The sequence below is a fragment of the Pteropus medius genome, unplaced genomic scaffold (assembly GCF_902729225.1).
Source record: "Pteropus medius unplaced genomic scaffold, Ma_sr-lr_union100, whole genome shotgun sequence".
Taxonomy (NCBI): Eukaryota; Metazoa; Chordata; class Mammalia; order Chiroptera; family Pteropodidae; genus Pteropus; species Pteropus medius.
Window position 1 is genome coordinate 23,568,087 of NW_024351073.1, and position 14,828 is coordinate 23,582,914.

The 14,828-nt window shown below is 50.2% G+C and overlaps 1 protein-coding gene and 1 pseudogene across 4 annotated transcripts in view; both read right to left on the minus strand.

Moving 5' to 3' along the window:
- ICE1 (interactor of little elongation complex ELL subunit 1) overlaps positions 1–13,557 on the minus strand; it is a 48,424-nt gene extending 34,867 nt beyond the window's left edge. The window contains exons 1-4 of one of the 4 annotated variants that reach the window (XM_039842817.1): positions 13,237–13,557; positions 3,182–3,240; positions 2,642–2,676; positions 462–480 (exon numbers count right to left, since the gene is read on the minus strand). In XM_039842817.1, the coding sequence (XP_039698751.1) occupies positions 462–480; positions 2,642–2,676; positions 3,182–3,240; positions 13,237–13,320 (197 nt within the window). In that variant the 5' untranslated portion in view covers positions 13,321–13,557. Of the gene's footprint in view, positions 1–461; positions 564–2,273; positions 2,600–2,641; positions 2,677–3,181; positions 3,241–10,045; positions 10,869–13,236 lie in introns of those variants that run through there. The other 3 variants (XM_039842816.1, XM_039842819.1, XM_039842818.1) reach the window with 3 other exon arrangements.
- On the minus strand, positions 4,659–4,777 carry LOC120586408 (uncharacterized; annotated as a pseudogene).
- Positions 13,558–14,828: the final 1,271 nt, after the last annotated feature.

Here is a 14,828-nt window from a genome sequence, read left to right on the forward strand (position 1 = left end):
TCATGCCTATTTACTCAAATAAAATGATAGGAAATTTTGTGGTTCACTTTATAACCATGCTTTGCCTTCTTCTAGGTGATAAATGTAATCAGAGTACAAAATATTGCTAGATTTTTACATAAGCATATTTTAAATTGTTTCAAATACACTAGACAGACAACCTCATTAAACAGTCCAATTCACATAGACAATAATTACATAAGAATAAAATTCATTTCAACTGGCAACATGATCAGTAAACGTTATGGAAATGTCAAACCAGACCATAATTTAAGACCTTCATGAGAAATTCATTTGGACAATTTAATAATAAAGAAAATATGAATCTTTTCTTTACTATGAGCATCAAAGCAACATTCTAAATAATGGGTCACTCCTATGTGACACTTTGTTCAAATCTGTTTAAATATCTAGGTCGATAAACGCCTCCTCCAAATCAATTATGAAAACAGATAGCTTACCTTCTGGCAAACTGCAGCTGTAAAACTTATTAAGGAAAACTCTGCGGATTTTATCTACTGATACTTGAAGATAAAATTCACTTTAAAATGATCTGCAATAATCTGTGTTCAATATAAATAAAAACAAGGTCATAATTCCTAGAAAACAACATTCAAAGTTCTATCTATAATGTATATAACATATAACATATATATGATGAAGCTTTTCACTGAGTTATTTCTATTTACCCTACCATGTACCAAAAGTCAAAACCTTCACTTCTCTAAATCAAAAAAGTATCTGATTAAATTATCTGGCTAATATTAAATTCCAAGAATAAAGGCAATAAGAAACTTATGGAAAATGCCTTGAATAATCCTGTATATATCAGAATCCCAAACAATCTGTCCTTCATTCCTCAAATAGTCCAGAGCATACTTCCAGCAAACAAGAGTTCTGTCCTTACTAAAAACATACATAACTACACTCAGTGAGTAATGAGAACAGAAAGACAGGGAGAACATAACACCTATGCAATCCTTCACTTTTACGATTTACACAATTTGCTAACTTCGTTTCCCATCTCAAGCTGCCGGTAACATATTCTAAGATAGTAAAACATAATTCTTTTACGTTTCATCTCCTATAAATTCCTACTTTCAAATCACAATACAGCAAATGTTTGTAACACATCTGCATCATCCTCTATTAGAATGTAACCTTCTCAAAATTTATTCATTCTAATTTACTGCAGTCTTTGCAAGGAAAAAAAGGTCAACAAATCATCAGATGAAATAAAATAAACTGCCCTGTAAAAAGAAGAACAACAACAACAACAAAAAAACAGAATTATACAAAAAAGAAATCAAGTTACATCACAAAGCCATACCGGGCCTGCAACATCGGCACCTCCGGTCCTAAGCTACTACATGTTGAGGTATGACGAATACCTATTTTGGGTAAACACTTAATGTATTTTTTAAAAAATCACCATTTACCTATAGCTGAGGCAGGACCAGATTACCATTTCACAGGTGGGAATTCAAGAACAATGGAAAGTTTGATCAATTTTTAATGTTATTCTAACAATTTTGATTTTAAAGAAATTTTAGTCGAGTTTTAGAAAAAATCAATAATTTTCATGCTGTAATTACTTCAGAAGGGTTATGCCATAATAAACACATACTCTCTTAATACTGGAATTAACTGCCTACCTAGTTTCCTATGTAATTAAAAGTACTTGTAGTAACTGTTTCTGTACAGCTTTCATAAGCAAAGATTACTCATGCAATAATACACATTTATAAATAGTGACAGTTTCACAAGGAGACTTCAATGACATCCATATTTTAATGTAAAAATTCAGATATGAAAAAGGAATTTAAATGTCATTCCCTGCTTCTACTGTTCCAACTCACAGGTTAGATATGACAGTAGCAACACAAACAAGTCCTCGGTGACCTGTTAAGCCAGAGAAACAGTGAAGTGGGCCTTGGAGGTCTGCCCCGATGCTGAGGCAGACTCTGCCTTCAGTGACTCCCTGAAAATATACGTGTGTTTTTATGAGAGAAATTTTATTTTTATGGAAGTTACAAGTCAGGGAATGTGTTATCACAAGATGTGGAAGCATCGATCGCAAACTTAATTTTCACCCTGCCAAAAAAATATTTAACCCGAGCCCAACCATACTACAAGTGGCCCCCACAGCAACTGAATAAACGGGGACTAAGAGGCCGAGAACAGCCCCGTGGATGTGAAATGCCACTGTGACTCAGATCATATACGTGAATTCTCTACGCATCGCACTGGCTAACGTAAGTCAGTTTTCTAACCTTCTGAATAGTCCTGCAGCGTCCTTCTTGCAGAAATCCCCAAATGTTCTACCTGGCTTCACATGACTCCTGCACCTACTCTGCAGCATGTCCTCTGCACAGATGAGGAAGACCTGTTTGTTAAAAAGCTCACGGCGCCTTAAAACGTCAGAATCAGTGACTAAACGAAATCAACTCCAAAGGAAGGAAATGAGCGGCCTTCGCCGGGAAAGGCTCACAGTGGGCGACCAGCTGTCTGCCCTGCACAGCACACTCCCGACTCGCAGCCCGCCCGTGCCACCTTCCAAAAGGTACCTGACAACTCTCCCAGTTAAGAAAACATGAAGGGATTTAAAAAACCCAAAGGGAAAGAGCCAGTAAAAGGATATCATCACATTTCTTCTGATACTCTGTTAGCAAATTACTGAAACAAAGAAAAGAATTGTTACTGTTATTCTAGAAAACATACTATGTTAAAGTCATGTTGCAAAATACGCAGGGCACCTTTCTTCCAATGCAACACTTACGTTTAATTATATATACCTACATACATATATTCCTACATAAAAACACTGCACTGATGTATGAGCTTTTAATCTGAAATCACTTTGATCTAAGTAATATCTTAGCTTATAAATTCATGCGACTCTTACAGAATTAAAAACAAAAGCTTACGCCATGGCCATGAAATACTGTGAGGAAATCTGAGATCTAGTGCTAAAGCTAAGAAGTCTTTGAGACAGAAAACATTAAAAACAATTTCCACTTTAGCAAAATTCACTTCCTAACCATGAGCCTCGTTGTAAAGGCCGACAGAGGGCTCACGGTGGGGACAGGAGGCTTCGGTGAGACGCTGAGGTCCACTCTCAGGCCCCAGGCTTGTGTGTCAGGTTCACGAGGCTCAGCCAAACTCATGTAAAGATACTCACTCTGTATTAATAATTTTTTGCTTCAAGGTAATTAATGCTTCAACATATTCATTTAAATTCTGAAAGAAAAAAAACACTACAGTCAGATACTTGTATTTATAGTATAAGTTACTTTAAATGATTTTTTTCTGCACCAGCTCATTTATTATCAAACAGAAACAGTTTGCTGCGTTCCATCAGCGTGGCTCCGTTACGCTACCCCCGCAGCGCGCGTAAACACGCAGACCCGTTCTGAGCGACCAGGAGCCGCCGCACCTCGGGGTCTCCGTGTGACCCCTGCCGGCGACAGCAAGGCAGGGCTGCCGGGCGCTGTGTGTGCTCCAGTACAGCGAGCTCACGCCGCACAACCGCGACCAGCCAGGGCCCTCGTAGCCTCAGGGAGACTGCTGCTCCCCCCGCAGAAGGCACTCTGCTTTTTGAAGAAGTCTCTGCCAGGGACCCTGTGCACACCTGGGGCAGGTAACCTAGGCAAAGAACGGCAGGACCAGGGGGACCCACGCACGCGAACCGCACTTCCTCCCATTAAGCTCCTGGGGCAGCCGATCCTTTGGTGCCCCAAGCAGAAGACCAGGAAAACCCTTCCCTGAGGATCTGAAAACTCGAAACAGCCCGGAGACCAGATCTAAGGCACTGGCACGAGACAGCCTTCCACGGAGAGCCGCCACGCAGACCTCCTGCACTGAAGCAGGGCCCAGAAGCCACACGCTCAGCTCAGTGAGCCATCGCTCTTCAAAGATCAAAACATTTCCAGACAGCAGAGACTCATGTAACGTGAGACACCAGAACAAGCCAAAGCAACTTGCAGTAAGCAAAAACTGAGACGAAAACTTCAAAAATGTTAATATAATGAGAAAAAATCATGAAACAAGACAAGAGTAGTTCTTAGAAAAATCTTAAAAAGCTCTTAAAAATTCAGAACATAAACACCCCCTGGCATGGTCCAAATCGAAACGACAGGCAACAGCAAGTGTTGGTGAGGGGGCAGGGAAATCCGAGCCCTCAGACACTGCTGCTGGGATTCGGCACAGTGCAGCTGCTGCGGGAAAGCGCGGCCGTCCCTCGAAACGGACTACCCACTGGTCCAGCGATGCCACTCCCAGGAGTGCACCCAAGAGAGCTGGGGACACGTGTCCAGGCCGAACTTGTGCACTCTTATTTATAGCAGCATCATTCACACGAGCCAAAAAGTAAAAATAGATTCAGTGTCCGTCTACTGATGGACGAATGGATAAACAAAATGTCCTACAGACATGCACTGTGGTTATTTAGCAACGAAAAGAAACGAAGGACACGTGCTACATGAATGAACCTTGAGAACATTATGCCACGTGAAAAAAGCCAGTCACGAATGGCTGCATACTTTATGATTCCATTCACATAACTTTTTTTTTTTTTCCTGGCGGGGCATCCCTTGGTTGACCTCACAGATTGCAAGGACCTTGTCAGTTTATAATCCCTTATTTTTTTTTATTTTTTACCCCTACAGCAGCTGGTATTCCTGGGTGGTCTCCCATCCAAGTACTAACCAGGCCTGACTCTGCTTAGCTTCCGAGATCAGACGGGATCAGGCTCGTTCAGGGTGGCATGGCTGTAGACATAACTTGTTCTCAAGAGGCAAATCCACAGACAGAAAGCAGATTGAGGGGCGGGCAGGAATGATCGCAAATGCCTACGAGGGGGTGGCTCTGGAGGCGTCCACAACCACACAGCTGTGACGTGACTGGGTAATACGAATGTACTATACTACGAATGTACTATAAAAACCACTGAACTGTGCACGTTAAAAGGATGAATTTTATGGTATGTGAATTATATCTCAATAAAACTAAAAACAAGAAAGCAAAATAAAAGGCTCGAAAGAGTTGCTATACATTTGGATAAAAAGGTCTCCCAGAATAAAGCAAACCACAGACGCGAGAATAAAAAAAAATGAAAACAATTAGAGTGTCTGTGCAAGAGGTCTCACACGCTCACCAAGCTCCAGAGACAGAATGAGGGGAAAGACCGGGAGACAATCGAAGAAACTCTGATGTTCAAGGAAACAGCCTAGAAATGATGCCAGAAGTTTCCAAACTGAAAGGGCCCAGCTCATGGACACAAACGGATCCAAATCATGACACATCGGCACAAAATTTCAAAACACCAGAGACAAGGCAAAGAGCCTATATAAATCTCGAGAGAAAAAGAAAACGAAACAAGTCATATACGAAGCATCTGGACTCAATGGCTTCGGACTTCAACAGCAAGCTAGAGACTTAGAAGTCTTGAGATCTAGAAGGCAAGCCTTGGAAATTCTGAAGACGAATGAATTTCAAGGTAAAATTCTGTACAAACTATCAACCACTCGTGATGGTAAAATGGACATTTCCGAATTCTCCGAGTTACTTCCCAGACATCCCTGCTGAGGGTCGTACTGCAGGGTGTGAACTGGGGACAACGTGGGACACACAGGTAAGGGGACTCCAGGAAGGCAGCTGAGCGCCGGACTGGAGGTCCAAAGGTTCAGGGGGGAGGTTTCCCCCTAAGCAGAAAACGACAGACCATCGGCTGGAATGACGGCATTAAAAGGATATTTCTTCCTAATAGGCAGAGAACTGCAAGTGAATGTGCATGGCTGGTTTTCATCGTGCACTTGAATTACGATTATTTTTTAAGTAAAAGCAATTCTCCCTCTTTTTTCCCATTGTTTCAAGTTCTTTGCTAGTCAACCTCACCTTCCCCGCCTTGCTTCCAGATACCAGCAGTAATGTCAAGTACTGGGCCAGAGACATTCCAGAGTCACACGCAGCTGGATTCAAACTCCTGTTCCCCCACTTTCTGGCTGAGTGACCGTGGGCCTATTTGACCTCTCCCTGCCTCAGTGCCATGTCCACGGCACAGACGAGGAGACGAACACTGGGAGGCTACACAACCGGCTTGCTACCAGACTAACCAGGAGGAGCCAAAAACAAAGTGTCCAACTAAGCCCATGGCATGCAGTGAGCACTCAGACGGGCATGCTGAATTAAGGATGTAATCATTAACCGGGGCACCAAGAAAACACACAGGAAAGGCAAGGCAGCCGCAATCTACTCAGCTGAGCTCTGAGCAGCATACGGTTAGTTCGACTCCGATAGCGACCTAACCAAAATCGTAACTACACTGAGAAAACTGGGGGGCGAGGGGATGCTCAGGTGTGGTGGGTACAGGACAGAGAGCTCAGTCCTCGCCTCCCAAAGTCAGAGGTCGATACGTTTAAATTGGAGAAAGAAGTGGCAACACGAGCCTATTATTTAATATGAAAGTTCATTATGATTATGAAACACGCACGGCACAATTAAATGTGCTGTCCCTTGGGGAGGGGGTGGGTGAGGTCGGGACTTCAGGCCGTCTTAGCAAATCCTGTATGACCAGCTGTCTCTCTAAACTATGTTCACGTATAACTCTAACAAAAATAAAAACTTAAAATCACAGAGCATAGCATCACGCACGGGGAAGAAAACATAGGTAAGTGAATCTGACTTCTTGGTTTCCATAGCATCCTAGTCCCTGACTGACACTTTTCCCAAGGCCTGGTTGGGCGGCAGCTCTAATTTGGTCAGACACTGCAGGTCGCTAATAAAACATTCTTTTCTCTCCGATCTGATTCAAATGTCACTTATGTCGGTTCAAACAAGGTCTCCAACGAACGAACCTCAGAATCAGGAGCCCCGAGCAGGCCGTCTGGCTGGAGGGCACCTGGAGCCCCCGGGGACCGTGCACCCCGGGCCTCGAGGAGGAAGCGAGGTCAGGTGCTCTTCCTCACCGAAGGTAAGGGCGGCGTGGGTTCTCTGAGTACTGCTTCCCTCCCAGAAGCCCTGTTCCTTCTGGAACTTCTACTGCGTCTGCTGGAGGCTCAGACTTGCTCCCAGGGCCCTGCGCTCCCCTCACGTGACTCCCGTCACTTGCATTTTTCTTTGCCCTCCAGCTGAGCTTCTCACAGTGTTACCTACTCAATCACTGGGTCCCCAACGCCACCCCCAGAACAGCCCGTTCTGTGACTCAGACTGCCTCCCTACCCCCGCTCGCTTTCTCTCCTCTGTCACTGCGCACCGAGAAAAAGAAATCCACGGTGCTCCCTACCCCCGCTCCTTCCTGCAGAAGCGGGATGAGCCCAGGGCAAGCAGGGGCCGCAGGGAGCAGGACAGCGTGGCGAGGAGCGAGCCGGCAGGCTGGGGGCTGAGATGGAGACGGCCAGTATGGTTTAAAACAGGGTAGTACAAAACCAGTAAGTAAAATAGGTGGACAGTGAGCAAATAGGTCGATGACTGCAGGACAAGTAGGCCGCCTCGGTCCCACTCTGACACTGCTAGCGTTCTGGGGAGGAAGATTCTCAACTGTGGGGCTGTCTGTGCACTCTAGGGTGTCAGGCAGCATCCCTGGCCGCTGTGGGTCACCAGCTGGCCGGAGCACTCCCCCGCCCCCGAGCTGTGTGTGCGAAATGTCACCGCAGCAGGCCTGAGACTACTTCCTCAGGAAGGCCCGCGCGCAAGGCGGGCCGTGGGCTGCAGTCTGGGAACCTGAATTTCGGGGCGTTCACGCCACTCCCTGATTGCTGAGAAGGGTTCCCTGTGCCTACCCTGTGACACGTCCGGCCTCCCTTCCGGGGGCCTGGCATTTCGGTACATGCTAGGCAGGAGGTGCCCACGGGACCGGTCTCTAAGAGAATCTCCCATTTAACATACATGAGTCTCCACTGGGCACCCCTAGGAGACAACGCTTTACCCAAATCCAGCGAGTCCCCCCACCTGGTTCCCTCTGGACTTTACTCTTCCCTGATTCTGCGGCAGACCCTTCCACTAGAAGAAACCACGCCCCCAAGGACTGCCTGCTGAGTCCTGAGTCCACACAGCACACCGCTGAACCACGGTGTGACACTGTAACCATCAAAATTGTCTCAACATTGCCAAACGTCCCCCAGAGAACACAAGGCTCTATCCACTCTTTAAGCTTTCATGAAAAGACAAGAAAAACTAAACGCCAGAGCCTGCAGAGACAAGACAGTGATAAGTAACACACATCCCCGACAGGAACCTGAACCAGAGAGACGCCACCCCCGCCCTGAGCGAATCCCAGCGGCTCTGTGGGCTGGACGGGACGGACTGCTGTACCGACCGACGCCGACACCCTGATGTGGAGGCTGGGGGCCACTGTGCCAGTGTTCAGATCGGGGGGAACGACGAAGCAATGCAGAACCTTTTGAATAATCTGTGAATGGGGTGAAGAGAATACCAGAGTTCTTTGCACTACTCTGGTGACTTTCTTAAAAGTTCCAAATTATTTCAAAATAATTTTTAGAAATCATACTAACCGCAGTAATTGCTTGAATCCTCTCTGATAAGCTACACTTCATCAGGTTTGCTAACTTTTTATCAAGTGCTCACAGTGAGAAATTAAAGGTGACGGTGCTCCCTCTCAGAGCGGGAGGATGGCACCCCGTGATCTCCCCCCACCCTGTACAGTGCGGACTGAAACACGGCGGGGAGGCGGGCATACCCGCCCCTCTCCAACTACGCTCGCCCCGAAAACAGGCTGAGTGGCGCTGGTTCCTGAGGAGCCACCTCCCCTTCACTGCCCTCACCTGACTTGGCGCCTACCACATCACGAACTGCTTCGTCTGCATGTGACACACTCTCATCCTCAACAGCCTCCCTGCGTCTCTCCCTCCCACTGAACTACGAATTATCTTTCCATCCTTCGGAACTCATTAGAGTTGCTTCCTCTACGAAGCCTCCGCTGTCCCTCCTGGGTGCTGCCAGGCCCCAGGGCACCCTGCGCAGCTCCCAGCACAGCACCCCCTGCACCCCGACAGCCGGCTGCTCTCTGACCCATCTGTGCGCACCCACAGCACGCGCCCCCCGCCACTTCCCCTCGTGACTGTTCCAAACCCCACCGTGGCATCACCGCCACTGCGATGCTCAGCAAGCAGCTGCTGAGCGAGCGAACGACCATCCTGTGAATAGTACACGTCACCACCACTTAGGAGTCGATGGTCTACGGGGCGTGTTTCAAGTTCCAAATGATGACGTTCAACCCACTGGTAATTTTCAATGGGAGTCCAGCACAGGCTCAAACCTGCTCCAAGTAGAGCAAACACCATCTATTTTGAAGCTATTCTAGTTACATGAGCCAAACAGTATAAACACGTGCTCCAAACCCGCAGCTGGATTCCCAAGATTAAACCGTTCAGCGCTGCACTGACTGGAACTGGTATGGAGAAGAAACCAGAGGGCGGGCTTTCTCCTCCACCAGAATCAAGCGATTCGAGGCGGCCTGACTTAAAGCCACTTCGACTGAACACCTGTTTAGCCGTGCACAGCATCACCAGAGCGAGGTCCGCATCAGCTTGCGAAGTCTGGCAACTTGTATGGACAGAGGGCTACCGATCCCTGACGCACCATCGCAGCCAATCAGGATGAGAAAACGAGAGACGAGGTGACGTGAGACTGCAGACGAGACGAATGCAGAGAGTGTGGCCCATCCACACCCTTCTGAACTAAGCCATGCCTCAGCAAGGGCACCGTGCCCCTCACGCACGAAGAAAAAGACGGCAGGGAGGGGTCAGACGCGGAAGCAGACCTCCAGTTCAGGACAGAGACACAGGCTCTCACTACGGTTCAGAACGAAGTCATGGCACCTAGGGGAGGCGCCTGCAGAACTGCAAGGGCCACTGCGGAGCAGGCTGTCCTCCCCGCGTGGAGCCGCCTCAGCCCCCCGGCCGTCCTCCCATGAACGGCCACAAAGGTTTTCGGTTTCTCTTAAATGACAGAACATACTCCTCCATTCTCCTACCCCCACCGTCCTTTCCAAGCAAAGTTCTTACAACGAACTCGGCGCCCACCTCACCTGGCCTGTTCTCTTGGTTTCCTTAGAAGTGCGTGGGGGTACCTTGGAGGCACTGCGTTCCACAAACGGCAGATGTGAAAACAGGTGAAAATCCCCAGTTCTGACCTCATTCCAGACCTTCAGTCCCACCATTCCGGCTTGGTTTCCACGCTCTCCTGCCTCTGCCAGTTTTTACAGCCACTCAGATTTTAGATCTCTGCACCTTCTGCCTCCCTGACTTGAGATCTGTCCACTGCAGTTTCTTGTAATCAGAACCTTTCGCTTCTTTCTATCCCATCCCCAGGAAACTCCGATTACTCCAGGCTTACATCATCACCAGTACGCATGACTAAACAACCCCCCCTGCACACCGCCACCTGCTATTCTGACTACAAGCACTGCCACTGCGTGGTGACGACGCAAAACCCTTCACGGCTCCAAAACGCTGACAGTAACAGAACAAACTTTAAGGTGGTGACCATTCACGGTCCCCTATAACCGGCTGTGAACCTGTTTTGCAAACTTACTTTGCAACATCAGACTTGTTCCAGAGACTCCACTCACAGCTAACACCCTCTTCCCCTCAAAAGTCATTCCAGGCAACAGGACACCCGAATGCAATGGACTGTCCAGATGTTCAGAAGCATCTGCAAACCAAGGCCCTCGGCCTGTTTTTGTGAACAATTATTTCCGTGGGACACGCCTATAGCCACTCCCCAAGCATTGCCGGTGGCTGTCTGGACAGCACAATGGCAGAGAGGTCCAACAGTGAGCAAGACCACCCACAGTGCCAAACGGCCGCGACCCTGCCCCTTACAGACAAAGTCCGCAGACCCCTGGACTCACTGATTTCACAGGATCATTCCTATCACTATTCTGAAAACCAAGAGAGGAACTGTGGCGGGTGGGAAGACAGAGACCCCTGTGGAGGCCACTGCCATCATCTCCGGATCACAGGTTACAGTGGTTTGCACGAAGGGGGAGGCAGTGGGGACAGGGAGAGAATGGATAGCAAGGTGGGGCCGAGAGACTCGGTCAACGTACTGGATGCAGGTTGGAAAAAAGGAAGAACCATGACTGCCATCTTGTTCCCGGCCTGAGCAACCAGAACACAGTTGCTACTTTTAAGCGAGACCGGGGTTCTGAAGGTCAGGTCCACAACTGGAAATAATTCACACCAGTCGTCTCCTGCACGGAAGCCTCCAGTGACTCACTATTCTTTCCAAGTAAAAGCGGAAACCCTCACAAAGGTCTCAGTGGTCCCCCAAATTCATATGCTGAAATCTAATCCCCAATGTGACAGTATGTGAACATGGGGTCTTTTGGAGGTGATTGGGGCATGAATAGGATCAGTGCCCTGATAGCAGCCCACAGTGCTCTCTTCTCCCTTCTGCTGTATGACACGGCCAGAGAACAGCCAGGAACCGGCCCTCACCAGACACGGACCTGCTGGTGCCTTGATCTTGGCCTTCCCAGCCACCAGAACTGTGAGAAACAAATTTCTGTTGCTTATGGGCCTCCGAGTTTATGGTGCTGCTGTAGCAGCCCCGAACGGATGAAGATACCAATACTCGCCCCGGCTACACGGCCTCCCTGCTCTTCCCAAGCACCCTGGGCAAGCGCCCGTGATAGGCCTCCACACTGATCTCTCCAGTGTCTGGGATGCTTTTCTCCCAAGACATCTACAGAGCTCATTCTCTCAGCCCCTCCCCCTTGCTGAAATATAACCACTGTGAGGCCTTCCCAAGACCCCTTACTGAAATTCCACCAGCCACTGGCCCCTTCCTCACCCACCTGTTCTCCCCACTTCTCTGCTTAATTTATCTCCAATGTATTTATTACGTTCTCAAGTAATTTGTTTAACCTGTCTCCTCTCCTACTTCCCGGAATGGAAGCTCTGAGCAAGAGAATTTGTATGTTTCCCCCCCGCCGGTGTCACTGCTCTGCCTGAAACACAAGTGGTCTATAAATATCTGTTAAGTGAATGAACTGGTCCAAAGAATAATTTATTATAAGATTCAAGAGAATTTCACTTATGTTCCTGAGGTTTTGGGGTGGGGGGGAAGAAAAGCACATTGCAAATGCCCATATGATGCAGTTCAACTCAGACAATGATTTTATTTAGTTCTATTCCAGATTGCCTGTGCACTGTCTCCCTTTTCTCCTTCCTGTTCCTAACAATTAAAATGTTTGGGATCAGTCAGTTCATAGATAATACACTAATGGAAAGAGAAAAAAAAACCCGAAGCTTTTCCTGATGGCCGATCAGGCCTACATTCCTTCCCAGTCTCATCTCACCAGCCTCTCCCCGCTCTGCTCTGTGCTCGCGCAAACCAGACCCAGCCGTGCTCCTTAGAGACGCTTCTCCTCCCGGTCACTGACCTTTCCACTCCTTAATCCCTCTACCGGGAGAGCTCCTCCCACAGCTTTTCTAGTCAGCTCCTTCTCATCGTTCAGATCTCCGAATGGCACAGCCTCGAACACACCCTGCCTGCCTCCCCAGCTGACAAGACCACCATCCAAACTCCGCCTTGTCTTCCTAACATTTCAAACCTTCCAAAGTCTTACGTGCCTACATATATCTTACTCGTTTTTTTCATTACTATGCGTGCCTAATGCCTGGAACATTAGATAAAATAGGTGACCATTTCATCACATCTAGAAGGTACGATGGGGTGGAGTTCCACGTAACCATTAAAGACACGGACAGCAACAAGAGACTCCCGACATCGGACGGCTAGGAGGGTCTAGCTGGAAAGGACTATTCCCACTACCTCACGACGTGTAGCCAGACACTAGTTAAGTTATGGGCAAGCCTTTAGTTGATGAATGCCCCTCCCAGCCAACACATCCATCGCGTAAGACCTTGCCTCCAGGCAAGAAATATTTAAGGACCGGCCAGAACAATCAAAAACGTTATCCTCAGAGAGAACGCATCTCTCAGCATTCTGCCCACCACAAGGTCAGCCCTGGGGAGCCCTGAGGCTGGGTAAGTGAAGGGCGCTCCAGAACCAGCTAGCTCCGCCCCCCAGCAGCATCCCCGTAAATGAAGCAAAGGAAGGCGTTCCCAAAACAATTGCAAGAGAAAGGGGTGCGGGAACGGGGACGGGCGGGGGGCTTCCGCCGAGCAGCGGGAGCAGCCCGTGCGGCCAGCCCCGCGCCCAGGCCGGCCCGGGCCACTGCGCGCCCTCCGCTTCAGGGACGCGCCGCACCTGCTGCAGGGAAGCGCAGCCCTGACACCGCGAAAGGCCCGCCGCCGTCCCGGGAGCCGCAGAGTGGGTCTCGCCCGGCATCATGGTGCCGCCGCCGGGCCCGGTGGGCCCGCGCGCCTCAGGGACCCGCGGCCTCGGCCCTGTGCTGCCTCTGCTGCCGCCGCCGGGGCCGCCGCCTGCCAGGCCGCTTCCCGCCGCGTCCGGGCGGGTCCATCCGTGCACAGAGGTCCCCGTGGAGCTGGCGCAGGGCTCTCCGAGACAGAGCTGCCCCGGGCACCGCACAGAAACGCTACCCGGCGCGGCCCCCGAGCGCGACGCCGCCCAGCCAGGCCCCCGCCCCGCCCTGGCTCGCCCCGCCCCTCGGCGCGGCGCGGGGCGTCCGAGGCTGCGCCTGAGCAAAACGAGGAGGGGGGCCGCGCTGACGCTGTGCGCCGCGCCACACGGGGGACCCTGGGACAGCGGAGGTGTCGAGGTGCACTCCTTCCACTGCGGGGGCTTCGTGCTTGCCGTCAGCCGGTGCGTGGCGGACTTCCCATGGACACCCAAAACCTCCGACGAGGGCGTGGCGGCCCCGCGATGACGTCATTCGGGCGCGCCTGCTGGGCTAGAAGGACCGGGCCCTGGCCGGACAAGTGCGCGATTCACCGCTAGGGGGAGCTGCGTCGCCCGAGTCCGGCCGGGCCCGGGGGAGAAGGGACGACTACAGTTCCCGACGCCCCGCGCGGCGGGCGGACTGCGAGCGGTCCCTCCAGCCGCGCCCGCTGCGCTCCTGCGCCTCTGCCACCGGTGCCCGCTCCTGCCTGCGGGAACGCTTTTCCTCCCAGCCACTCCCTCCGCCTGCCGTGGTCCACGTGCGGTCCGACCCCGCGCCCCTGGGCCTGGTTCCGAGACCCGTCCCCGCGGGCCCCCTGAAGCCGTGGCTGTGGGCGCCGCCACCCACCGGGTGCAAGGGCAGCGCCTGGCCCGGTCTTCGGCGATTCCGCCACCGCTTAGGGGCGATAGCCAGCCACTACCAAGTCCCATTTTAATACCTCTTGGGAGGGAAAAAAAGAAAAATCCCACCCGGCCGCATCTGTTGGGTAAATTCAGGCCCTAACCCTTCGCTTGACCTCAGCTTTTGCCATCAGAAGCCTCCCGCGACTGCCCGATGTCTGGTTATAAAGTTCAATTCTTAACAATCAATACAAGCATCGCATGTGTCAAGTGGATGTGCAGAACTTACCAGCTTTTTCCTAAATCTTTAGAACTTGCAACTGGAAACACCCCTTCCAAGAAGGCAGTCTGGATTATTCTCCAAATCTCGCACCCCTACCCTAGCTTCCACACACAGGCTGACACTTGCTGTGGAGTGAAGGGACCAGATATCCAGCTCCTGTCGTTAGGTTTCCTGTCGCCGGCACCCAGACACCCCAGTACCTGACCGAGGAAGTAGCCTCACTGTTCCACGTACCCATGAGCAGAAAGGAGACGTGAGCAGGTGCACAGTGGGACGCAGATACACGTAGGAAGTCAGACCATGTGGCCCATCAGAGAAAGGAGACGTGGCTTGTGTGAGTCTTGATGGCTTTCCATTTCTGGCTTCCGATCCCAGA